The sequence below is a fragment of the Aquarana catesbeiana genome, linkage group LG01 (genome assembly GCF_042186555.1).
Source record: "Aquarana catesbeiana isolate 2022-GZ linkage group LG01, ASM4218655v1, whole genome shotgun sequence".
NCBI lineage: Eukaryota > Metazoa > Chordata > Amphibia > Anura > Ranidae > Aquarana > Aquarana catesbeiana.
The window spans coordinates 117822204-117847265 of NC_133324.1; the positions used below are offsets into that span (position 1 = coordinate 117822204).

The 25062-nt window shown below is 44.1% G+C and overlaps 1 protein-coding gene across 1 annotated transcript; it reads right to left on the reverse strand.

Moving 5' to 3' along the window:
* CCNB1 (cyclin B1) lies at nt 1-8723 on the reverse strand. Its single transcript, XM_073603370.1, has 10 exons — nt 8703-8723; nt 7065-7202; nt 6714-6779; nt 5502-5507; nt 5268-5435; nt 4748-4906; nt 3772-4008; nt 3255-3395; nt 2809-2919; nt 1-167 (listed from the first exon to the last, which is right to left on the reverse strand). The coding sequence occupies exons 1-10, from the start codon at nt 8721-8723 to the stop codon at nt 69-71; spliced, it is 1146 nt and encodes a 381-aa protein (XP_073459471.1). The 3' UTR covers nt 1-68.
* Nucleotides 8724-25062: the final 16339 nt, after the last annotated feature.

The window sequence follows — 25062 nt, forward strand, 5'->3', positions numbered from 1 at the left end:
TTTATTAAAAATATAAAAATAAAACTAAAAAGTTAAGAGCATCACAGTTTACAGTGCATGATTTACAGTCATACATTTTTGGCAAGTTTAACCATGAAATCTGAATTGAGTTGTGGTAAACAGCTGATCCTCATTTGCTGGCTCCTGGCATACTTGTCTCTGACAGACTGCAAAAAGAACACATGTAAAAGCTTATAAGGGTAACAAAACGCAAGTTGTGTGATAAAGTCAGTTTTAAGATTAATACAAGGTTAACTGACAAAACAGAAGTACCAAATTCAGTTAGGATACATGACGCCACCACCTTGGTGGAACCATATCCCTCATGTGTCTCCCATGTTCCCCATCTCAGTGGGATGTTTCAGCTCCAGAAGACCACTTCAGAAAGTGATAGGCAGGGCTAGGTGCCAATTGACAAGCTACAGGCTTTAAGTCAGGGAAGAAAAAAAAAAAAAAAAAAAAAAAAAAAAAAAAACAACACACACCCCAGTTAATGTCATACCTTAGTATTCAGACAAAAGAAAATCCCCTATGGACTTTAAAGGCTTAACAGGATTGAAAGCATTTCAAGAAAAAAATGTTTAGCTACATAGTACAGTTCTCCTTTAGGGGTGTATGTTAAGAGGAAAATCTATAATGTAGTTTGAGAAACAATAAGTGTCTGGCAATATAAAGTTGCATTGGAAACAGTTGTAGAATTCAAGAATACACTTACATATTTTTTTTTTGGGGGTGACATTTAAAGACAAGATACACATCAGTGGGAGTTGTGCTTGTTGATTGGCTACCTCTATAGCATAAGCATCATAAAGAGTTTTTTGGGACTCTATAGTATTTATATCTCCCAGGGAGCAGACTTTAAAATCGCTCCCTCCACATCCCACAGAAAGGGGAACGGCCAGGAGGATTTGCTGGGGCCAAGAATGGAGAGATCCTGCAATGAAAGGCATAAATCATTTTGGGGTATAGTAATTGGCAAGGATAGAATTATGTATTTAGTGTGGTTATTTATATATTAAAGCCTCACAATATTTCTGATTATAGTGTACCTGAGTATTTCCAATGACACGCAACCAAGGTAGGAAAAGCTCTATTTTAGAAGGGGGTGATATAAACTAAGATATATTACGTTGACAATGAATTAAATCAGAAATTCAGCCATATATGGGAGTAACAATAGGTGTACCATAAAGATTAAAAAGGTGTTATGAATTAAGATTATATGTAATAGTTATAAGCTAGATTTCATTATGTTGATCTATTGAAAATATAGACACTAGCCCATAATTAAACTGAATAAAACAGCCATAGTTTATAATATAGGTGAAGCTAGGACTATTCAAAGACAATATACCAATCTTCACCTATATTTAATATAAACTATGGCTGTTTTACTCAGTTATGGGCTAGTATATATTACTTTCAACAGATCAACATAATGAAATATAGATTATAACTATTACATACAATTTAATACATATTACCTTTTAATCTTTATGATACTCTCCAGTACTCCATTATGCTGATATTACTCCCATATATGGCTGAATTTCTGATCAACTCATTTTCAACATATTATATCTTTTTAGTTGATATCACCCCTTCTAAAAATAGAGCTTTTTCTACATTGGTTGAGCGTCATCAGCAATACTCAGGTGCACGATAATATTCTGAAACATTGTGAGGCTTAATATATAGATAACCACGCTAAATACCTCTGTCCTTGACCATTACTATACCCCAAAATGATTTATGCCTTTCATTGTAAGATCTCTGCACTCTCGGCCCCAACGAATCCTCCTGGCCATTCCCCGTCTGGAGGGAGCAATAAGCCAGCTTGGCCCCCTTACCTCAGATCACCGGAGTCTTTGACTCGGGTGATCACAGCATGTGTAATGGGGCGGATGTCAATAGATGGCCTCCCGGCAAAGCAGATCCGCGCTCTAGTCGTCATTCGGCTATAGCATGGATCTGGACAGGTTAAACGCAATATGATGGAATGTTAAATCAACTCTGTCACCTAAATATATGCAAGTGTATTCTTTAATTCTACAACTATTTCCTTAGTGCCAGACATTTGTTTTGCAAACTATATTAGATATATTTTACTCTTCAATATACACCCCTGTAGAAGGATAAAACTGTACTCTGAAACACGTTGGGTGCAAGAGGATCATATGTGTCTTCAGAATATGGTGACCACGCTATGATCTGATAATACATGCATATTTTAACTACTGTGTTTGAGTATTAAACATTTCTTATTGTAATACCTTCAATACTCTCATTTTAAATTAAGCGTGCCTTTAAAGTCCACCATAGGGCATTTTCTCTTGTCTCTAATACTAGATGTAGCGCCACAAATGCATAGAATTACTGTTAGTTTCCGCTTTCTATCTTAGTATGCACTACAAACATATGACTCCCTCCAGCAGCATGGTGTCACTGCTGCCAGGGCTTCCCATCTTCACCCGCTTTTCTATAAAAAAAATATGAGACAGTTCCAACTCTACAAGCAGTTTTCCCCTTCTATGCTTTTGAAGCTCAACAACTAGTTTAAAACAGGCATATGTTTAAAGCTAGGCAAACATCCATGTATAACCTTGCTATAGGTGGATTTTTCTACTGGCCAGAAATCTCAGGATGCATCACAGCCAGGGATGTTTCAGTGCCAATACACAATGAGAAATAAAAATCATTGCTAACAATCTGGTTACCCAGTGTTACCCTGAAGCCATCTACCCAGCAGCTGGAAATTTTAGTAGCCAAGGCACAAAACATTTACCAATCCACCAGCTGTAAGCTTACCATAAACTTTGTCAGCCCCCCATTAACCTTCAGGACATTCTTTGCCAAGTGCCGCATGACTGGGATGAGGCTGCTCTCGCTGTAGCTCATATAGTGCTGTAGAGTTGGAGTCTACACAAAAAAAAAAAAAAAAAAAAAAAAAAAAAAAATGATAATATATATATATATATATATATATATATATATATATATATATATATATATATATATATATATATAAAATTTATAGTGCAGTTTTTGCAAGGCAAGCATTTCACCAGGGGCTGGCACTTGTCATGCCCTTCCTCTGCTACTGCAGTCTCCCAGTGAATCTCCAATTAAATGTTAGTAAGGTTTTAAATGATCAGACTTCATGCTGCCCACCATGTTCCCCGATAGGGAGAATAGGGTAGATATCTATGATGCATTTCTACTGTTGTAGATTTACATTGGAGCCATGAACTTACCCATTCCCCTCCATCTAAAACCTTCTGAGACAAGCAAAAGGCTGCAGCTGCTACTTGTGAAGGTGGGAAATGCACCATTTCATAGTCCACCATAGCAAGTTCTATAAGATATTTTGCCAGGGTATGCAAAGCTGCATCTACCTACATCAAGAAAAAGAAAAAAAAAAAAAAAAAAAAAAAATTTAGGCAACTCAGAAACCATCCTATTACTCAAACGTACTTTCTGTGCAAAATGCTAATGCTTGGAATTTAGAGTCATTTGTAAATTCCACAAAAACCTTCCTGCCCATACAGAAGATGTATGTATTGAGAACAAGAGGGAAAAAAAAAAAAAAAAGGGATTTGTTTGGCCATGCAGCTAGGGTGCCATAAGGGAGGGCAGGATTGAGGTTATAACATTAAAGCGATAACTTCAGTGTAGGCCAAGTGTCCTAAACTCATGGATAGAGACCTACATTAGGGTAGGGTAGCATGTCAGACTTAAGCTTCCAAAATATAAACAGGTGTTTAGCCTCACCTCTCCAATCTTTGATGCTCTCCTTAGAAAGTGAATTGGTAAAGGCTTTCCAATGTCAAACTTCAAAATAGTTAAAATCTGCATCTCCATGTTTCTGATCTGGCTCTTTGTAAAGGTGTGATCAGTAACAAATGAGAAGTCTCCAATTGTGGGACAATAGATCTCTTCATATTTAGATGCAATGAACATGGCAGACACCCCAGCGAGCTGCAGTGATTTCTTTGGTACAGGGTTTACCTATATTGGAGCAAAGTAGATCAAGTTAGCATGTCAAATAGGTGGGTCATAAGTCATGCCCTATGCCATCCAAAATGTGGCTGCTGAATGGCTTCTTAGAGCTGCCTGGTGGAAATTTGACGACATGCCTAACCAATAGAAAACAAAATCAGGTACAGGTAGTTTGGTCCACGCAATTTATGAAGTGTGCAAGAAATTGTAATTAGCATGGTCTATGCATTTAGGTGTATTTTTTGCAGTAAAAATGCACCAAATGTACTGACCCTGGGTTTTTCTGCCTTTAGACATCTGTAAGTGCCTGGGGACAGAACCTTTATAGATAACAAAACAACCCGAACAGGTGTGAAGTTAACTCAGTCCAAGTCTCTGTAGTGGATGGGGCAAACTTGGCACCAGATGACTTTGCCCTGACATCTAAACTTCAAGGTCAGTTTTTTTTTTTTTTTTAAATCCTGTCTTGACCAAAACAGGGAAGGAGCTCCTACCAAGGCTGCTTGCTCATAAGCCTGCCATTGTTCCCACTGCACAGGGGGTACAGTTGCATGGGTGGAGACATGTGGCTCATGAAGCTACAGCCCTCCAGCTGTTGAGGAACTGCAAATCTGAGACCCACAGACATGTTACTTTTAACAGCAGGACCATAGTTGGAGACTTCCCGCTCTAGATGAAGACATGTGCTGTAGTAGCCGCCACCCCCCCCCTCCATAGCTGTGGTGACAAAACAGGCATTAATGCTCACCTGCAAAAATCTGTCCAAAATTGAGACAGCCATGAACATAGTCTCCTGGAGCAGCTTGAACCGCATGTGAACTTGCACCAGCCAGTCAATGAGGATTGCCCTCATATTTCCAGTTATCTCTTGACCTTTGAGGTAGTCTGGCCTGACTGCACGTTCAGCCTACAAGAAAGTTAGGATTAAAATTCACCAAATTTAACTTTGTCAAACTAAAGCTGATCAAGTTTGACACCAGCTCTAATATAGCTCAACTGATTTCATGCTGAATATTAGCCATTCGGTAAGGCTTCATAAAAAGTCAGTTATTATAACCTTAACACAAAGGTTTTGGCTCACTGCATGTACATGCCATGGACTCTGCATCCTGTGTTGTACAGGCTCTCTATTGAAGCTGCAGCAAGTCAGAGCATACATTTCTTTGAAATCTATTGAAATCTGGTATCCTTTTCCAGCATGAGAGATTGCAGTTCCAGAAAAACTGCATGTAAATATGTTGCCCATTTGCTACAGCAGATGTCCTCACCTCCAGGTCTCTCAGGTAGCAGTAGATATCCTTCACATAATCACTACACAGCATGGGATTGTCAGCATCATCTTCATCCATATCCTTCACCTGCAGCAGAGCATCTGAGAAAGCTTCACTTTGGGCTTCCATTGGAGAAGAACCAGATGTGTCCATTGGGCTCACAGGCTAATAAGACAAACTGCTTTAGAATACATTAGATGGAAAAAAAAAAAAAAAAAAAAAAAAAGCTACCAGTGGCTAGTTATTAACTGCATGAAAAGGCAAAGCCTGTCAAAAGCTCTAAGGTCATCAGTTTGAATCCCAACCATGGCGCTACCTGTAAGGAGTTCTCCTTGTGCCCCTGGGTTTCCTCCCTAAAAAGGCATGCTGGTAGTTAAATCTCCCCCCCCCCCCCCCACACACAATCTAAAAGCTCTAGTACAGGGGTTTCAAACTGGCAGCCCTCCAGCTGTTGCAAAACTACAAATCCCATCATGCCTCTGCCTATGGGAGACATGCCTGTAACTGGGAACCTTGCATTGCCTTGTGGGACTTGTTCTGCAACAGCTTGAATTTATATATAACTGGGTGTTAGAGCCCTCAGATTGTATGCTCCGAGGCAGGGGCGTAACTACCACCATAGCGACCCATGCGGGCGCTATGGGGCCCGCAGCCAAGTGAGGATAAGAGCACCGCCGGCACAGTCTCCCAGCCAGGGGAAGAGAGAGGAAAGGAAGAGACGAGCTGTCTGTATCAGCAGAGAGCTGAATTGCCCAATGTAAGAGCTTTCATTAGAACTTCCAGTGTTACCGGGGCTCACGTCACATAGCTCCACCTTTTGGCCCGGTGCCTTTGATAGACAGAACGCCGATCCAATGCGGGACATGTGACGTCATCATAGGCGTTGGGCTATGTGACGATGAGCCCCGGGAAGACGGGAAATTCAAATGAAAGCTATTACAGCGGGCAATCCCGCTCTCTGCTGATCGGGGTGGCTTGCCTCTTCCTCTGCATAGGTGGGGCTATATGGGGCACAGGCAGACCAGGCTGTATTGGGCACAGGTCACGCTGCATTGACACTAGGGCAGCTGTGGGGGGGGGGCTGTTTGCAGGGGGGCCCCATACAACATTTTGCTATGGGGCCCTGCTATTTCTAGTTACGCCCCTGCTCCGAGGGCAGGGACTGACATGGATGTACAATATGTAAAACACAGATTAACAGCACTACATAAGCACCTGTAATAAAAGGTCAACATCAGACACACGCAAAGGTTGCTCCCCCCCCTCCCCCTCTATTGACTATAGCAGCTGCAATGGTCAACAGGGATTGCTCTACTTTTGTTATAAGACCTGTCAATATTGTAGACTACTCCCAACTTCCCATTTTGTTAGGATGCTAGGGAAGCACAAGTTTTGGGTGGACTGGCTTTATAAAAGTTGTAACTACACGATCCTGTAGATCACCTTTTCCTCCACCACAGGAGCTGGCTTGGCAACCTTTTCCACATCAGTTCTTACAGCTTTGCTTTCCTGCAATAGACATAGAATTATACAAAGATTTCAAAGCTATGACTGTATAGAAAACATATGAAAGCAGCCATGAATATTAGACCACTGCCCGCACCATCAAAAGAAGTTGCTTTTATGCAGCAACACAGGCTTATTGATAATGACAACGCCACATATATGTTTATCCAGCCCTCTAGTGTATAAAAAGGTCAACATTAAGTTTGCTTCAGGGTTTAAATACAGACTGAAGAAATTAAATTCAAAAGTTGATTAGGAAGGGTGAAGACATATGGAGTAAGGCCTTGCCTTTTTTAAGGCTGCTTTGGCTCTGTTCAGGTGGTTCCCGATATCCCCAAGAGCATTTCTTTGCTGTGGTTTCAACAGTCCAACCTTCTTTGCAGCTGCCGCGGTCTCCATTTTATTCTCTGCATTGAGTCGCATACTCTGAAAATAGTTTGCAACGGTCAGCAATATGCCCACAATACCGCCAAAACAAAAACAGGCCATACAAGAGAATGCTATCAGTGTAGCTATGTTCTAGCACTGCTCTGACATAACAGGAAAACTATACTACAAACTAAAACCATATACGAGCTCACCCCCCCTTGTAACCAGGTAGCCTCCAAGTATGCATAGACTGAGGTCTCATACTCAGATGTCTATAGTAGGTCATGACGCAGTCACTTAGTACTTGGAACAGAAGGGCAAAAGAATTACATACAGAAAAAAAAAAAAAAAAAACAGCAAAAAGCATGTCTGCCGCCTTATTTTAATCAAGTGGAGAATCCACCTGATAATTTACCATTTTGGGGAATCTGTTGGAAAGGGAGCAACATCAGCTTCATAATAGTTCTGGGACTCAAAGCTGATCTTCAGCCTAGGTTCACGCTGGTACGTGGAAGACACTGCATGTGATTCACACAACGTTCCTGTGCAATTTGAGCCATACATTTTGTATGGCTCAAATCACATCCGTACCAAAAATGGTGCAGGACCCTTTTTCCCCCTGCACCTGAATCACATGGGTGTTTACACCCCTGCCAGTCACTGCATTTTGCGATCTCTCTCAGTGTCAATAAGCTAACATTGACACCCGCAGCAGATCACAAGTACACTGTGCGATTGCCAAGTAGGGAGACGCAGGCAAAACAACAAATCTTGTGCGTTTCCTGCATCACAGCAGTGTGAACCAGGGCTGAAGTGTGCAGATTTGGAGTTCTCACTTGCTGCATACCTACAATGAAGCAGAGTGAAACTATAAATCTAACCTTTTCAGAAGCCCAACAATAGCTTCCAGTGCAACCTAATACAGTTTGAAAGCTGAATCAGAAGACTAACCAGTTTTAAACTCAATAGTTTTTACAGCATTATAAAAAAACAAAACACCACAACCCAAACAAAACGCAGCAGAGCATGAACAACCTCAGACTTGAATATCACTCGCTGGGCTCTAATCCTCTCCAGAGAAGCATCATAAAAGGCTGGGCAGAAGCCAGTGGTGGTCTACCAGGCCAGCTGAAGTAGCTTACGCAGGACACACGCACTTTTAGATCCATGAAGTACAGAGATTTTTTTTCTAAGGAGCCCATTCAGTGTATATGCAAACAAGCCATCATATTACATGGTTCTCGGTAAACCAATATGAGATTGTATAGACTCACTGACCCAGACTCATGGGTGGCCCATGGATATGTACAGCAAGCAACTATAGAAGCTTTCTGCATTTCTTAACTCAAAAAAAATTTAAGAGTTATGAAATTGAGGTCCCATGCAGCAAATAACTATATTGGCCTTCCGCATTTGTTAAACTTCAAGAGACAGAAAAATTGATGGCAATATTCCAACACAGAGCTGGTACTACATATGTAAATGATAATGTTAGAATACACCAACTACTTCACAAACAGGCAAACCAAACATCCCTCCACATGGTTCCAGTATTACCCTTGTCATAACCACAGCCATATTTCCACCAAGGTCCACAATCCAAAGTCCACCACAATCTGAACTCTATGAGAATCTGGCAGATTTAAATCTCTTCAAACTGCCTGCTGATTAGCTGGAGGTGGAGAGCTGATTTCAAACAGCTGAGTGTCCTGAGCTTTGCTTATTGATCATCTGATCACAGATCTTTGGCTTCCCTCCCCAGTCTTCTTATCTGGCCTAAGTAATAGGCTGTTGTATGGCTCTCTTCTGTCTCTGACTTTCTAGGTGCAGTGTCAGCTATTGAAGATTATTTTAGAAGATAAACACCTAAATGGTAATGCACTCAGAAGAATATAATTTAATAGCATTATGTTTCAACTTGCATGTGTACAATGAAGAGTGTTGCATATAAACTCACCTGAATCACAATGAGTTTGCTAGACTGGAGCACAGAATTATAAACAATTGCCTTTTGTTTTAATAAAATAATTTTAACCTTCATTCATATCAGCACTGTGGATCTTCCTATCTACATGCACTCTAGTGACTGCTGAGGGATTTCTTTTTTTCTCAGGGTCGGTTTCCTGATGGTGACAACAGTGAGACATGTCCGTGTAATGTGCATTGCAGTGGCATGGGTGTTTGTCCCCACTGGGAGTGTTTGTATCAGGATGACAACGTAGTAGAAAAGTTCAGAGACAAGGACACAGAGTTGTCACTCAAAGGCCTGCTTCACACCCATGCAGGTTGCAGTTTACATACTCTAGGAGCATTTTGCATTTTTTTTAACCACTACAGGGCATTTTCACCCCCTTCCTGCCCAGGCCAATTTTCAGCTTTCGGCGCTGTAACATTTTGAATCACTATTGCGCGGTCATGCAACACTGTACCCAAATTTTGAAAAAAAACACAATATTTTTTACTTTTTTGCTATAAATATCCCACATTTAAAAAAAAAAAATGTTTTCCTCAGTTTAGGTCGATATGTATTCTTCTACACATTTTTGGTAAAAAAAAAATCGCAATAAGCGTATATTGATTGGTTTGCGCAAAAGTTATAGCGCCTACAAAATAGGGGATAGGTTTATGGCATTTTTATTATTATTATTTTTTTATACGAGTAATCTGCGATTTTTATTGTGATTGCGACACCTATTACGGTTTCCAAATTTAAGACCTTTCTGGGCCTATCCCTCCTCATGGGCATATCTAAAAAAAGTGAGTTGCAGTCATATTGGTTCACTGACCCAATTCATCATGTGTTCTCTGCATCCTTGACCAGGGCTAGATACGAGCAGATCTTGGGGTTCATGCAATTTAACGACAATGAACTCTGTCATCCTCGGTGTGACCCTGAGTACAATCGGCTCCACAAAATTTGGCCCCTTGTAAACCACTTCAACCAACAGTTTGCAGCCTTGTTTACTACTGATCAAGTTGTCTGCGTTGATGAGCCCCTGATTAAGTTTTCTGGCTGCTTGTCTTTCAAACAGTATCTTCCCAGCAAACGTGCCAGATATGGGGTCAATATGTATAAAATCTGTGACAGAGCAACAGGCTATACATATAGTTTTATGTTTACGAGGGAAAAGATAGTCATGTGGAGCCCGAGAACTGCCCAGACTACATAGGGAGCGCTGGCAAGATTGTCTGGGACTTGGTGTCACCCTTATTCGGAAAGGGGTACATGGATAATTATTACACAAGCGTGCCACCTTTTAGTCACTTGTTTGATCATGGAATTGGCGCATTTGGCACCGTGCAATCTAATTGCCAGGCTTACCCCAGCGGCCCGTAGAGTCCCGACTTAGACTAGGGGAGAGAGCCTGCTTGAGAAGTAATAATTTGCTCGCAGTGAAGTGGAGGGATAATCGGAATGTTTTCGTCCTGTCCTCCCTTCACGCAGATATGACAGTCCAAATTCCAACGGTGACTGGTGTTGTGGAGAAACCCCTCTGTGTCCATGAATATAATCTTAATATGGGAGGGGTGAACCTCAACGACCAGTTGATGGCATCATACCTAACTGCCTGCAAGGCCAGACGCTGGTACAAAAAAGTGTCTGTATACTTATTCCAATTGGCTCTGCTGAATGCTTATGTGCTATACAAAGCGCCAGGATGAACTGGATCCTTCCTTAAATTCCAGGAAGAGATCATCACAGCCCTTCTGTTTCCAGACGGTGCTATGACCCAACTTACTAATCCAAATGCAGTGAGCCGGCTGCATGAGAGGCATTTTACATATGTCCTCCCTGGTACCCCTACCCAACGATCACCCCAAAGAAGATGTCGTGTTTGTAGCAAGCACGGATATAGGCGTGATACCCGCTATTATTGTCCCTCCTGTCCTGACAAACCTGGTCTTTGCATCAGTGAATGTTTCGAACGCTACCACACACTAGTGGAGCGGAGGGAACAGCACGGCACAGTCTACGGTACACTTTCACAGGGTCTCCCAAAGATGCCATCGCATTTTGAGAAACCCGAACATGGAACCGTTACAGTTACAGTTACAAATAAAAGTGTAAAAAAAAAGTAAAAAAAAAAAAAATATATATATAAAATAAAAAAGCCAAAAACCTCTATTGTTCTGTTTTTTTTTTACTGTATTTTTAAACTGCGATACATTAAAACTAGCAATAAAACTATTGTTACTATGTTTTATCATGTTTTCTTTTCAGGTATGTAATTCTTTTATACTTTACTGTTTACTGTGTTTTATTGTTAGCCATTATTTTCTTTTCAGGTACACCATTCAGCTGCAGCACTGATTTATTTATATTGACAGCAACAGCGTTTGCTCTCACAATACGTAAATCAGCGACTCCGGCGCTGTAAGAGGTGATTTCACCACCACAGTTAAAAAAAAAAAAAAAAAAGAGCATATATCCCCGAGGGCTTTCACACTGGAGCGGTGCGCTGGCAGGACGCTAAAAAAAGTCCTGCTAGCAGTATCTTTGGAGCGGTGAAGGAGCGGTGCCCATTGAAAAAGCGCTTTGCAGTGGTTTTAACCCTTTCTCGGCCACTAGCAGGGGGGTAAAAGCATCCCGCTACCAGCCGAATAGTGTCACGAGATTGACAGTAAATTGGTGCTAAAAATAGTGGCGCTTTACCGCCGATGCACCCACCGCCCCAGTGTGAAAGGGCCCTTAGTGTTACCATGGTTTGCTTTTTTAGGGACACCATTCAGCTGCAGCACTGATTTATTTATCTTGACAGCACAAGCTGCATGAAAAAAAAGAACATTACAATATATGCCCAACAAGGACCAGCAACATACTGGTATGTTGCTGGACTTTGAGTGGTTATACCAGAATGATGCCTGCAGGTTTAGGTATCATCTTGGTATCATTCTTTTCAGCCAGCGGTCAGCTTTTAATGTAAAAGCAATCCTAGTGGCTAATTAGCCGCTAGACTGCTTTTACAAGCAGTAGGAGGAAACGCCCCCCCCACCTCCCCGCCGTCTCCCAGGGTTTTCTTGGGCTCACCTGTCCCACCGGGGAAACTGAGAATGCAGCCGGTGGTTCCGCCAGCTGACCATAGAGCTGATCAAAGACCAGAATGGCTCCAATCATCTCTATGGCCTAAGAAACCGGAAGCTATGAGCATTTCATGACTTCAGTTTTGCCAGATATAAACAGCGCCATTGGGAAATTGGGAAAGCATGTTATCACACCGATCTTGGTGTGGTCAGATGTTTTGAGGGTAGAGGAGAGATCTAGAGTCTAATAGACCCCACTTTTTTTAAAAAAGAGTACCTGTCACTACCTATTGCTATCATAGGGGATATTTACATTCCCTGTGATAACAATAAAAATGATAAAAATAAATAAATGAAAGGAACAGTGGAAAAATAAAATAAAAAAGCAAAATAAATAAGAAAAAAAAAGCACCCCTGTCCTCCCATGCTCGCGTGCAAAGGTGAACGCAAGCGTTGGTCTCGTGTCATATGTAAAGAGCAATTGCACCATGCATGTGAGGTATCACCGCGAACGTCAGATTGAGGGCAGTCATTTTTGCAGTAGACCTCCTCTGTAAATCTAAAGTGGTAACCTGTAAAGGCTTTTAAAGGCTTTTAAAAATGTATGTAGTTTGTCGTCGCTGCACGGTTGTGCGCAATTTTAAAGCATGTCGTGTTCGGTATCTATGTACTCGGCATAAGATCATCTTTTATATTTTACCAAACATTTGGGCAATATCCGCCTTCACCGCCTTCTAAGGGTGTAAAATGGTGATTTTACTCCTCACTACCACAGTTTTGGAGGCCCTGAAATGTCAAGATAGCACAACCCCCCCCCCCCCCCCCAAATGACCCCATTTTGGAAAGTAGACACCCCAAGGTATTTGCTAAGAGGCATGGTGAGTATTTTGCAGCTCTCATTTGTTTTTGAAAATGAAGAAAGAAAAGGAAAATGTATTTTATTTTTATTTTTCAATTTTCAAAATTTTGTGACAAAAAGCGAGATCTGCAAAATACTCAACATGCATCTCAGCAAATAGCTTGGGGTGTCTACTTTTCAAGATGGGGTCATTTGGGGGGGGTTTGTACTATCTTGGGATTTCATGGCCTCTGAAACTGTGATAGGTAGTGAGGAGTGAAACATTTTTTTCCCAAAATGGCAAAATGTAAAATATTCCATGGACTCAACATGCCTCTCAGCAAATAGCTTGGGGTGTCTACTTTCCAAAATGGGGTCATTTGGGGGGGGTTTGTGCTATCTTGGCATATCATGGCCTCTGAAACTGTGAAACTGTGATATGTAGTGAGGAGTGAAATCACCTTTTCCTGACAGACTCCATGGCAGCCTACGTGTGGGTTAATCTCGCCCCCTCATACCTCATAGGACCCTTCTCCCATAAATCTTTGTTCTGGGCCAGAGGCCGTGTTCAGTGCCGTGGTGGTGGTAATGTACAAAAATATTCATTATTAATGGCAGCCGTATCCCTGTGTTGTGTGTCTCCTCGTTGCTCTCAGGCTCCGGTGTATGTGGCCATGGCGGCTGGAGCGCATCTGCGTTCCAGCTCGCCGCTTCAGGAAGTTGCCGGGACCCATCTGCGCATCTGGTAGCCGCGAGTGAAACCGAGGCTTGGTTCGCGCATACGCGGTTCCACCAAGATGGCAGCGATGTTTCTGGCGCAGGTGCGCTGCGGGGAGCGGTGATAATGGCAGCAGATTTAAATAGCTGTCAAAGTAGCTATTCTTTGGGATGACTTGCGGGCTTATGCGGCGGTTTCCCCAGGCACTGCTCTCCGGTTTTCAAGGTAAATGCTTGCTGCAGGCTTCCTGGTTGCTGGCTGCTGGCTATGTCTGTTATGTGATCTCTCATGCCTGTTGTCAGTCCTACCCTGTTTCCCCGAAAATAGACCTAGCGTGATTGTCGGTGATGGCTGCAATATAAGCCCTACCCCCTAAATAAGCCCTAGTTAAAGCCCTTGTAGGTCTTATTTTCAGGGTAGGGCTTATTTTCGGTGAAACAGGGTAGGGCTTATTTGGGGGGTAGGTCTTATATTGCAGCCATCACCGACAATCACGCTAGGTCTTATTTTCAGGGAAACAGGGTATCTCTCATAGCATTAATGGTTCTTTTCAGTTTCCAAGCTGCATTGCCATTGATCTGTCACCGCCCACCAGTGGCCAACCCTTGCGCTGCAGGTAGGATTGAGTTCTCTTCTTCCTGTGATGTTTGGGTTCACTCATTCTGGAACTCTTAACCCTCTCTTTTCCACTCAGCCCTTCTAGGTCTGAACACCAAAAGGCGGCACGCGAAAATAAAGACCATCCTAGGTCTCAACGTCGTCACTCCTCTTCAAGCTCCAGACATCATAGATCATCCTCCAGACCTAGGCACCACAGAGAAGAGTCTAAAACCACCTCTGGGCGAAACTCCCATCGCCGCTCTGAGAGGAAAGCCTGCTGGGGATGTGGGGCCCAGGTCCCCGAAGGCAAGTCGCTCTGCGAGTGATGCTTTTCTAGAGCCGCAAAAGAAAGATAGGGTGTACACAAACAAGTGGAAGTACTGGTCAGAAAGGTGGTCCATGAGTCCTTAAGTAAAGTGGATTCTGACCATACCCACAATCCTGCTGGCGACACCGTATCAGTACCTATTGGGGATGATCGTGAGGCTCCAGGCTCTTCATAGCCGAGCCATTCCTCAATTGAAGCCTCAGACAGTGAGGTGGAGGTAGATGACCCTGGCGCGGGTTTCGAATTTGCCTTGGTACCACAGATGGTCAAAGCAGTCAAAGAAGCTTTGAGATGGGAAGAGCCAGTGGAGGCACCCTCCAAACAGAGGAAATATTTTAAACACCTCAAAAAAGAGTGCCCTATTTTCCACCCTTTGGGCGAACTCGGCAAAATAATTACTGATGAATGGGGTGGTGTCGAAAGGAAAAATTCCCTGTTAACAAAGGTTTTAAAGACGTAACCGTATAAAAGTGAGGATGTTGAACATCTGGAGTCAGCTCCTCTCATTGACACAGCCTAATGAGATTGGTGAGGCACGTCACACTCCCGTTGGAGAATACTGTATCCTTTAGGGATGGCCTGGAGAGAAAAACTGATATCGACTTCAAGCGGATCTACATTACAGCAGGTATGACCTGAAAACCAGCTCTGGCTCTCGCAGCCCTATCCAAAGTGATGGAGACCTGGACGGACGACGTAGATGCATCCCTGAGGAGCAGTTCACCTATTAATGAACTAAGGTTGGCGGCGGCCTTTCTGGGGGAGGCTTCCCTGGACATAATTCGCCTGGTGGCTGGGATCATGCTGTCATCTGTCACGGCTAAGTGTGCCTTGTGGCTGCACCCGTGGGTAGCTGACCCTGCCTCCAAGCAGGCATGGTGCAGGATTCCCTTTGGGGGTTCGTCGCTCTTTGGGAACAAATTAGACAGTGCCATCACCCGTGCCACAGGGGGCAAGTCGGAATTCCTTTCCCAGGATCGTCGTCTGCTAAACCAGAAGAGAACACAGCCCAGGCAAGGGTTTGATCAGGTGAGGGCCGTGAGTTCAGAAAGACCTGGAAGAAAAACCAGCCTTCAGGCCAGAAGTTCTCAAAATGGGCATCTTCCGGTGGACAGGAAGCCCCTAAGTCTTTTTGATATTGCGCCTGCCCAGACAGAGCGAGTTGGGGCTCGCTTACTTCGCTTTCAGCAAAGATTATTGGATCGTCAAAACACTCTCATCAGGCCATGCCTGGACATTCAGCAGCCCACCCATTCTCATACCCACATCCTTGTCTCTCTCGGAAGAGGAAAAGCAGATTCTCCTGTCCTACGCAGACTCTCTTGTGGCTCAAGGTGCTGCGACACCAGTCCCAGCCGACGAAAAGTTTCAAGGGGTCTACTCGCCCCTCTTCATGGTTTTGAAGAAGAACGCTCCTGGAGACCAGTTGTAGATCTAACCCACTTGAATTATTTCATCAAGAAGGAGAAAGATAGGGTCAGAAGTTCACACTTCCTGTTCTCTGATTTCCGCCTGTCTAATTTTCCTGCTCCTATAAATACACGTCCGTTTGCGTCATAACCACTCCCCTGACGACGCATGTTGATGACGAAACGTTGGGCGACAAGAGACTGGTGACGCAGGACGCGGTTAGACGGTGACACGGCGGCCATCTTTGTGATTAGAAGCGCTGGATGCTTCACACTGCTCTGTACCTTCTTACGAAATGTGAGTGGCTTTTACTTTTTATACAATAAATTATCCTTTTTGATGGAATTTGCGCAATGAGCGTTTTCTCTTTACTCCCTACATATCACGATTCTTGAGGCGCATATACCCACTGGACTATACCTGGTTCTTAATCCTGTCACAAGGAGGAGACCTAAAGCCTTCCATTTAGTTTAGAGGGAAAGGAATATGTTTATGTTACTCCATTGGAGGATCGTTGGTCTATCCCAGGAAGATTGCCTCTCGCTATCTGTTTTCTACACACGTGTATAACCCATACACTGATGGTAAGGGTCAGTTTGTTTGGGTGTTGGTGATGGTGTTTACATCTCCCTCCTGAGTGTCCTTTCATTATGGATCCCGCTAAACAGAGTGTCACCACTTTCTTCTGATGAAGAGGACTTTGTTCAGCTATTGTTATTTATTTTTACCTTTATGGGGACATTTAGACTTATTTTCTAGCGCTGCGCCACTCTTCCTAATATCTCCTTAATTGTGCCCAGCAATTTTTTGTGTCAGCAGCTTTTATTTTACATCATATTAAGCGCAACAGATCTTGTTTTTTATTAGGAAGAAAGATAGAACACACAATCAATTCTCTTTTAGGGAACTTTCTTTAAACGTTGCCTTCCTGGTGGCTATAACATCGGCCAAGAGGGTCTCTGAAATCAGCTCTCTGAGATGCAGGAAGCCATTTCTAACCTTTTTTCCTGATTGGGTAGTTTTGATTCCTATGTTGGGTTCAAACCCCAAAGTATCATCTGTGTTTCATGATAATCAGATTGCTCTTCCAAAGTTTAGATCTACCGGAGATTCCAGTGTTCCTTCCCTAGATGTCAGGAAAGCTCTGAGACAGTATCTAGAAGCTACAGCTCCATTCTGTCAGTCCGACCACCTGTTCGTTCTTTTTCATGGAAAGAATAAGGGATTGCGTGCCTCTTCCAGATCTATCGTAGCACGGATTGTTCAGGCCATTCAGTGGGCTTACAAAGCTAAGAGCTTGGCGCCTCCAGAAGCGGTGACCGCTCACTCAACCATCAACTGACAGGATTCTTAAACCAAAGTTCACAGAAGATAGAGAAGCAGGCTCTATGCAGTAATGTGACATAAAAGTATTAATGGAGGCCCAGGAGGCCGCTTTGCAGATGACATCTGGAGCCACGTGTTGGGCTGCTGCCCACGAAGCCCCCATACCCCTGGTGGAATGTGTCGTCACCGCCTCTGGAGGAACCAAGCCCTTAGCTCTATAAGCCTGCTGAATGGACTGGACGATCCAGGCCGCAATCATTCTGGTTGAGGCTCGCTTCCCTCTGTTACTGCCGGAATACAGAATGAACAGGTATTCGGAGCATCTAAAGGAGGAAGTAGCTTGCAGGTATTCCTTCAGTATTTTTCCTATATCCAGAGGATGAACTTTGGTGGACCCTGGAGACCTGAATGTAGGTAGGACGATTTCTTGGGATTTCTCGTTTCTCATGGAACACTGAAGTGACCTTCGGATTTGAGCCGAGCATAGGGATGAGGACCACCAGCTGCGGAAAAAAAGTCAAGAATGGCTCTTCATGACCCATGGAACCAATCTCCGAAACCCTTTTGGCCGAAGTGATAGCGACCAAGAAGGTGACTTGCAGAAAGGTCTTTGATAGAAAGCGGGGTAGACCCCGTGACAGTAAATGCAGACAATGAGTCAAGAACGAGGGGAAGATCCCATTTGGGAAATTTCGGTTTTCTTTGAGGCCTGAGTCTTGACGCTCCACGAAAGAACTGCCAGATTAGCGGGTGAACAGCCCATGATGTTCCGGAGAAGGCCGATAAGGCTGAGACTTGAAATCTAAGAGAGCTGATGGATAGAGACAGATCTAGGCCAGATTGAAGGAAGCTGAGGATATCCTGGATCTCTGGATCCCTAAAACTTGGCCCATATTCTCTTATATACTTTATTCGTGCTCGCCTTTCTTGAGCTCATGAGGGTGGAAATCACTCTTGAAGCGCACCCGAGAGATTCCAGCCTCTCCCTCTCAAGAACCAAACCATCAGTCTCAGTAATGCCAGACAAGGGTGCAGGACTGCCCCCTGAGAAAGAAGGTCCGGCCTGAGTGGGAGAGGCACCGGGTTCCGGAAGCTGAGCTGGGTCAGGAGGGAAAACCATGGCCTGTTCGGCCAGTAAGGTGCAATCATCTCCACCTCGACCGCTTCCGCTTGAATTCTCCATAAGAACTTGAGGATGGTCGGGAGCCGGAGAAAGGCGTATGCTCTGTTGAAGCTCTGCTGATCTGTCAGGGCATCTATTCCGAAGGCCTGGCTGCAACGAACTTGAGTATAGTACTTCTTGAGTTTGAAGTTGCAGGGGGATGAAAATAGATCCACTTCGGGATCGACTCCCAGGGACAGGATCCACTCGAACATCTGCACATGAAGAGACCACTCATTACATAGTTACATAGTTACATAGTTAGTAAGGTTGAATAAAGACACCAGTCCATCCAGTTCAACCTGAGTGAGTACACCCTCACATCAGTCCCTACCCTTAAGGAGCCCACAATCCAAGGTCCCCAACTCACATTCATATACTAGGGCCAATTTTTGGACAGAAGCCAATTAACCTACCAGCATGTCTTTGGAGTGTGGGAGGAAACTGGAGTACCCGGAGGAAACCCACGCAGGCACAGGGAGAACATGCAAATTCCAGGCAGGTAGTGTCGTGGTTGGGATTCGAACCAGCGACCCTTTTTACTGCTAGGTGAGAGTGCTACCCACTACACCACTGTGCCGCCCTAAATTGTTGTCATTGTTGTCTAGCTGTGTGCGGGACGCCTGGACGTTCTGGGCTCCGGGAGTGAAGACTGCCGAAATATTGGCCAGGTTCTTCTGGGCCCAAGACATGATGGGTTCGACCCCTTGGAGCAGGGTGGGGCCCCGAGTGCCCCCTTGCCCCCTCACATAAGAGTAGATGAGAGAAGGATTGAAGAGCACACCACGCCGCCCAGAGTTCCAGGACGTTCGAGCCCGGATTGTGGAGACGAGCATCCCACTTGCCTTGTGCCAGTTCTGACATGCAGAAAGCTCCCCATCTGGCACCACTGGCATCGGTCGTGACCGTGACCGTGACCCATGAGACGGGGGAGATGGAGTGGCAAGTGAGTAAATTCCTGCGCTGAAGCCACCAAAAGAGGCTGTTTCTCATCACTGATGTTATGCGAATGGAATGATTGTGTCCCCCGAATTCCATTGCTGAAGGAATCCTGTTTGAAAGGGGCGTAACCTCCACAGAGACCACTTGACCATGGGGGTTCTAGAGACCATCGTGCCGATAATTTTTAGGCACTGTGAGGCCCTCAGGCATGAGGAATTCAGAGCCCATGGAATTCTCTCTCGAACAACTGGGATCTTCTCTGGAGAGAGATTGTGCTTTCCACTGTGTCGAACTGGGTCCCCCAAGTATATCAGGCACTGGACTGGTACTAGATGGCTCTTCTCCAGGTTTAGGAGCCACCCAAAGTTGACCAATGTGTTCATAACCTGCTCCTTGTGGATCAACAATTGCTCCTTGTCCTGGGACAGCAACAGGAGGTTGTCAAGATAATGGTACAAGTGTATCCCTCTTGTTCTGATGAGGGCCACCACGGCTAGTAGAACTTTCGAAAAGACTCGGGTTGAGGTTGTCAGCCTGAAACGGAGGCAGGTAAACTGCAGATGTTCCTACTGAACTTGGAACCGGAGGTATTTGCGGAAATCCTCTGCCACAGGCACATGGAAATAAGCGTCTTTTAAGTCGATTGAAATTAGCCAATCGCCTGGCTGCACGGCTTGCTGGATGGTAGACAGGGTCTCCATTTTGAACCTTTTGTATTTTTTGAATTTGTTTAGGTAAGTTAGATCTAACACTGGACGCCATGAACCGTATACCCCCTGGAACTCTTCGTCCTTTGGGACAGGCATCACTTCTCCCTGTATTCTTAGCAAATCCACGTAGGATAGTAACACCTGCTACTTTTCTTCTGACTGTGGTAGCAGGGTGGAAATGAATCTGGGGGGAAGAATACTGGTGAAGGACCATGTGTGACCTGAGGATACCGTCTTGTTGGTCTGTGCGCAGCAGCTAACGGCAGCTGCAACCCGGAAGTGCTGCGGCGTCCTGGAACGCAGAAGCACTCCAGACGCCATAAGAGATTCTAGGAAGGCTAACAGGGGAAGGATTTGTAGGAAAAACATACATAGAACATAAACAGCTGCCATGGAGGTAAAACATAGAAACAGCAGACCTTGCCAGCCGAGCGCTTGCCAGACGTCCATCCTGAGCATACCAAGGCAACTTCCCCTCCACCACTGGGGTATCTTGTGCCTGAACAGCCACTCGCTGGGTGGGCCCTGAGCTTGCACTGCATAGATGGTATGCCGGAATCCGGAGTTATCCCGACTGGATGCCAAACCGTAACAAACGAAATGCAGGCCCATGGAAGAGGGCAATAAAGGAATGCAGTCCCTAGTGGTGAGTTCAAATTTATGGGTATAGGGTCCTACAGCATTGGAGAGGAGGCGGGGTAACCAACACGTAGGCTGCCATGGAGTCTGTCAGGAAATTTGGTTTACATATCTTGTCTGTTGATGGTGCCAATTAAACCTTTTTTCTTTTGTCCAGCACTTTGCACACACAGGTGTATATGGCTAGTTATTTTCCACACGTAGGCTGCCATGGAGTCTGTCAGGAAAACTGAAAATTTCTATCAAATACTTAGACGCTATAACTTTTGTGCAAACCAATAAATATACGCTTATTGAATTTTTACCCGAGACATGTGACTGAATGCATTTTGGCCTAAATGTATGACTAAAATTGAGTTTATTGTATTTTTTTGTAGCAAAAAGTTTATATCGCAAAAAATAAAAACCGCAGAGGTGATCAAATACCACCAAAAGAAAAATCTATTTGTGGAAAAAAAAGGACGCAAATTTCATTTTGGTACAGCATTGCATGACCGCACAATTACCAGTTAGAGTGAAGCAGTGCCAAATTGTAAAAAGTGCTCTGGTCAGGAAGGGGTTAAATCTTCCGGGGCCGAAGTGGTTAATAGCAGCAGTCATAAAAATATTGAAAATTACTTTTGAAATGGCTTTAAGGCTTGCTTTACACTGTTGCATTGTGGTAACTTGCACTAATTCATGTTATACATATTGGTATATTGCAGTGCAATAAACTTTGAATGGCACCCTAACTTACCTCCACAACGCACCTGCTTTGCTTAGCAATGCACTACCATGTGTTGTGGTTCGTTGCATCAGAAAAAAGGCACAGTTTTTTGTCTATTCTGGTGGTCAGTTGATAACTCAATCAACTGAATGGGCTGCCCTAATGCAAAGCACATCAATGTGCAACATAATACATGGTAATGCAAAGCACCAGGGCATACAGGTATGTCTGAAATTTTTAAAACCATTTTCATGTAAATATACAGTTATAAATAGTGTTGCGCTACTCAGTGATAACACTATAACTCATAAGCAAAAATATTTACATATATACAGTATCTCACAAAAGTGAGTACACTCCTCATATGTTTGTAAATATTTTATTATATCTTTTCATGTGACAACACTGAAGAAATGACACTTTGCTACAATGTAAAGTAGTGAGTGTACAGCTTGTATAACAGTGTGAATTTCCTGTCCCTTCAAAATAACTCAACACACAGCCATTAATGTCTAAACCGCTGGCAACAAAAGTGAGTATGCCCCTAAGTGAACATGTCCAAATTGGGCCCAAAGTGTCAATATTTTGTGTGGCCACCATTATTTTACAGCACTGCCTTAACCCTCTTGGGCATGGAGTTCACCAGAGCTTCACAGGTTGCCACTGGAGTCCTCTTCCACTCCTCCATGACGACATCACGGAGCTGGTGGATGTTAGAGACCTTGCGCTCCTCCACCTTCCGTTTGAGAATGCCCTACAGATGCTCAATAGGGTTTAGGTCTGGAGACATGCTTGGCCAGTCCATCACCTTTACCCTCAGCTTCTTTAGCAAGGCAGTGGCCATCTTGGAGGTGTGTTTGGGGTCATTATCACGTTGGAATTCTTGCCCTGCGGCCCAGTCTCCTAAAGGAAGGGATCATGCTCTGCTTTAGTTGTTGGCATTCATGGTTCTCCCAATGAACTGTAGCTCCCTAGTGCCGGCAGCACTCATGTAGTCCCAGACCATGACACTCCCACCACCATGCTTGACTGTAGGCAAGACACGCTTGTCTTTGTACTCCTCACCTGGGTGCTGCCACACACGCTTGACACCATCTGAACCAAATAAGTTTATCTTGATCTCATCAGACCACAGGACATGTTTCCAGTAATTCATGTCCTTAGTTTGCTTGTCTTCAGTAAACTGTTTGCGAGCTTTCTTGTACATCATCTTTAGAAAAGGCTTCCTTCTGGGACGACCAATCTAATCTAGTGTGTGGCATATGGTCTGAGCACTGACACCCTGACCCCCCACACCTACAACCCCTGCAGCAATGCTGGCAGCACTCATACATCTATATCCCAAAGACAACCTCTGGATATGACGCTGAGCACGTGCACTCAACTTCTTTGGTCGACCATGGGGAGGCCTGTTCTGAGTGGAACCTGTCCTGTTAAACCGCTGTATGGTCTTGGCCGCCGTGCTGCAGCAATCTTCTTATAGCTTAGGCCATCTTTATATAGAGCAACATTTCTTTTTTTCAGATCCTCAGAGTTCTTTGCAATGAGGTGCCATGTTGAACTTCCAGTGACTAGTATAAGGCTGGGTTCACAATGCTGCAATGGCAGACATCGCATGTGATTTGCAGTGCACTGCTGTTCACATCACATGCGATATAGCTGATATCGCACTGCATTCGGTCCAAACAGGCACAGGACCCTTTTTTTTGTTTGGACCAGAATCGGATCGCATGGGTGTTCACACCTATGTGATACGATTCATGTCCGAACTGTCAGTTCGCAGTGCGATATGCGAGCTGAACTGGGAGTGTCGTTAACATTGTATGACACTCCCCAGCAGTTCGCATATGGCAGTGTGAACTGCCGTGCGAGTCGTGCAATGCGGGAACCCGCAGTAGAATCGCAGCGTTCCCGCACAGCAGCAGTGTGAACCCAGCCTGAGAGAGCGATAACACCAAATTTAACACACCTGCTCGCCATTTACACCTGAGACCTTGTAACACTAATGAGTCACATGACACCGGGGAGGGAAAATGGCTAATTGGGCCCAATTTGGACATTTTCACTTAGGGGTGTGCTCACTTTTGTTGCCAGCATTTTAGACATTAATGGCTGTGTGTTGAGTTATTTTGAGGGGACAGCAAATTTACACTGTTATATAAGCGGTACACTCACTACTTTACATTGTAGCAAAGTGTCATTTCTTCAGTGTTGTCACATGAAAAAATATATTACTATATTACTATATTACTCATTTTTTGAGATACTGTATGTACCCATATAAATGAATATACAGGTCTCAACAGCGTTTTATCTGGGCATAAGTTACTCCATCCATCCAGGCAATAATATGGACCGGACTGCAGGTCCCCACTCCCTCGCTTATTTTCTATGTGGACTCCCAGAAGGGAAAGAAGAGGAATCCTCCAATCGTGTAATATTTTGTTTAATGAATTAAAATGCTTAAACAGCAGTAGCTATGCACTCACTTTCATAAAATGAACGCAATGACTTCCGATCTGAGGCTCCGGACCATACGTGATATCACTTGGCCCTACGCGTTACGCCACTCGCCCACATGGATTCATCAGGGTTGCTATTTTATGAATGTTACGTAGTAAGTGAGGTTGAAAAAAGACACACGTCCATCAAGTCCAACCCATGTGTGTGATTTTATGTCAGTATTAAATTGTATATCCCTGTATGTTGCGGTCATTCAGGTGCTTATCTACTAGTTTCTTGAAACTATCAATGCTCCCCGCTGAGACCACCACCTGAGGAAAGGAATTCCACATCCTTGCCGCTCTTACAGACAAGAACCTTCTACGTAGTTTAGGGTTAAACCTCTTTTCTTCTAATTTTAATGGCCACAAGTCTTGTTAAACTCCCTTCTGTGAAAAAGTTTTATCCCTATTGTGGGGTCACCAGTACGGTATTTGTATATTGAAATCATATCCCCTCTCAAGCGCCTCAATGTGACTTCCGGTCTGGTAAAAACCTCATGTCTGGTTTTTATTTCCCTGTGATCGCAGGCTGGCTCCAGGGATAGCGGGGCACAGGTGCGGACTAATATATTTATGCTGTATTATCCAGTGGCACTTTTTAAATTTAAGTTTGCTTGCTGTTGTTTTTATTTAAACAAAATTAGTTGTGGTGCGCAATGAAGGCTCTCCTTTTATGCTTGGGCATGTAAATGCAGAGGGGCTACAGCAGGGGTCTCAAACTGATGGCCCTCCAGCTGTTGTAAAACTACATGCCTCATGCTTGTAACGGTCAGCCTTGCAATGCCTCCTGGGACTTGTAGTTTTGCAACAGCTGGATAGCCACCAGTTTGAGACCTCTGGGCTACAGGTATGCTACCAGGGTCATGGAGCCAGGAGGAGTGGTATTTCCTACTAAGTGGCATTTGTTTACATTGAGAGCATATTGACCTACAGCTCTCAGAGTCCAAGTATCTGTTGAGTGTGGAGTGTGAATTGCAGAGCGGTGATCACAGTCCAATTTTGGCAACACAGG

Bases quoted from the DNA above. Each gene is read 5' to 3' on its own strand.
- CCNB1 (XM_073603370.1), bottom strand. From the start codon at position 8,723: ATGGCTGTGGTTATGACAAGG. The intron at 7,203-8,702 runs GTAATACTGGAA...AACTATTTTCAG, and splicing joins TGGCTGTGGTTATGACAAGG to AGTATGCGACTCAATGCAGA. The intron at 4,907-5,267 runs GTGAGGACATCT...ACTTTCTTGTAG, and splicing joins GCTACCTGAGAGACCTGGAG to GCTGAACGTGCAGTCAGGCC.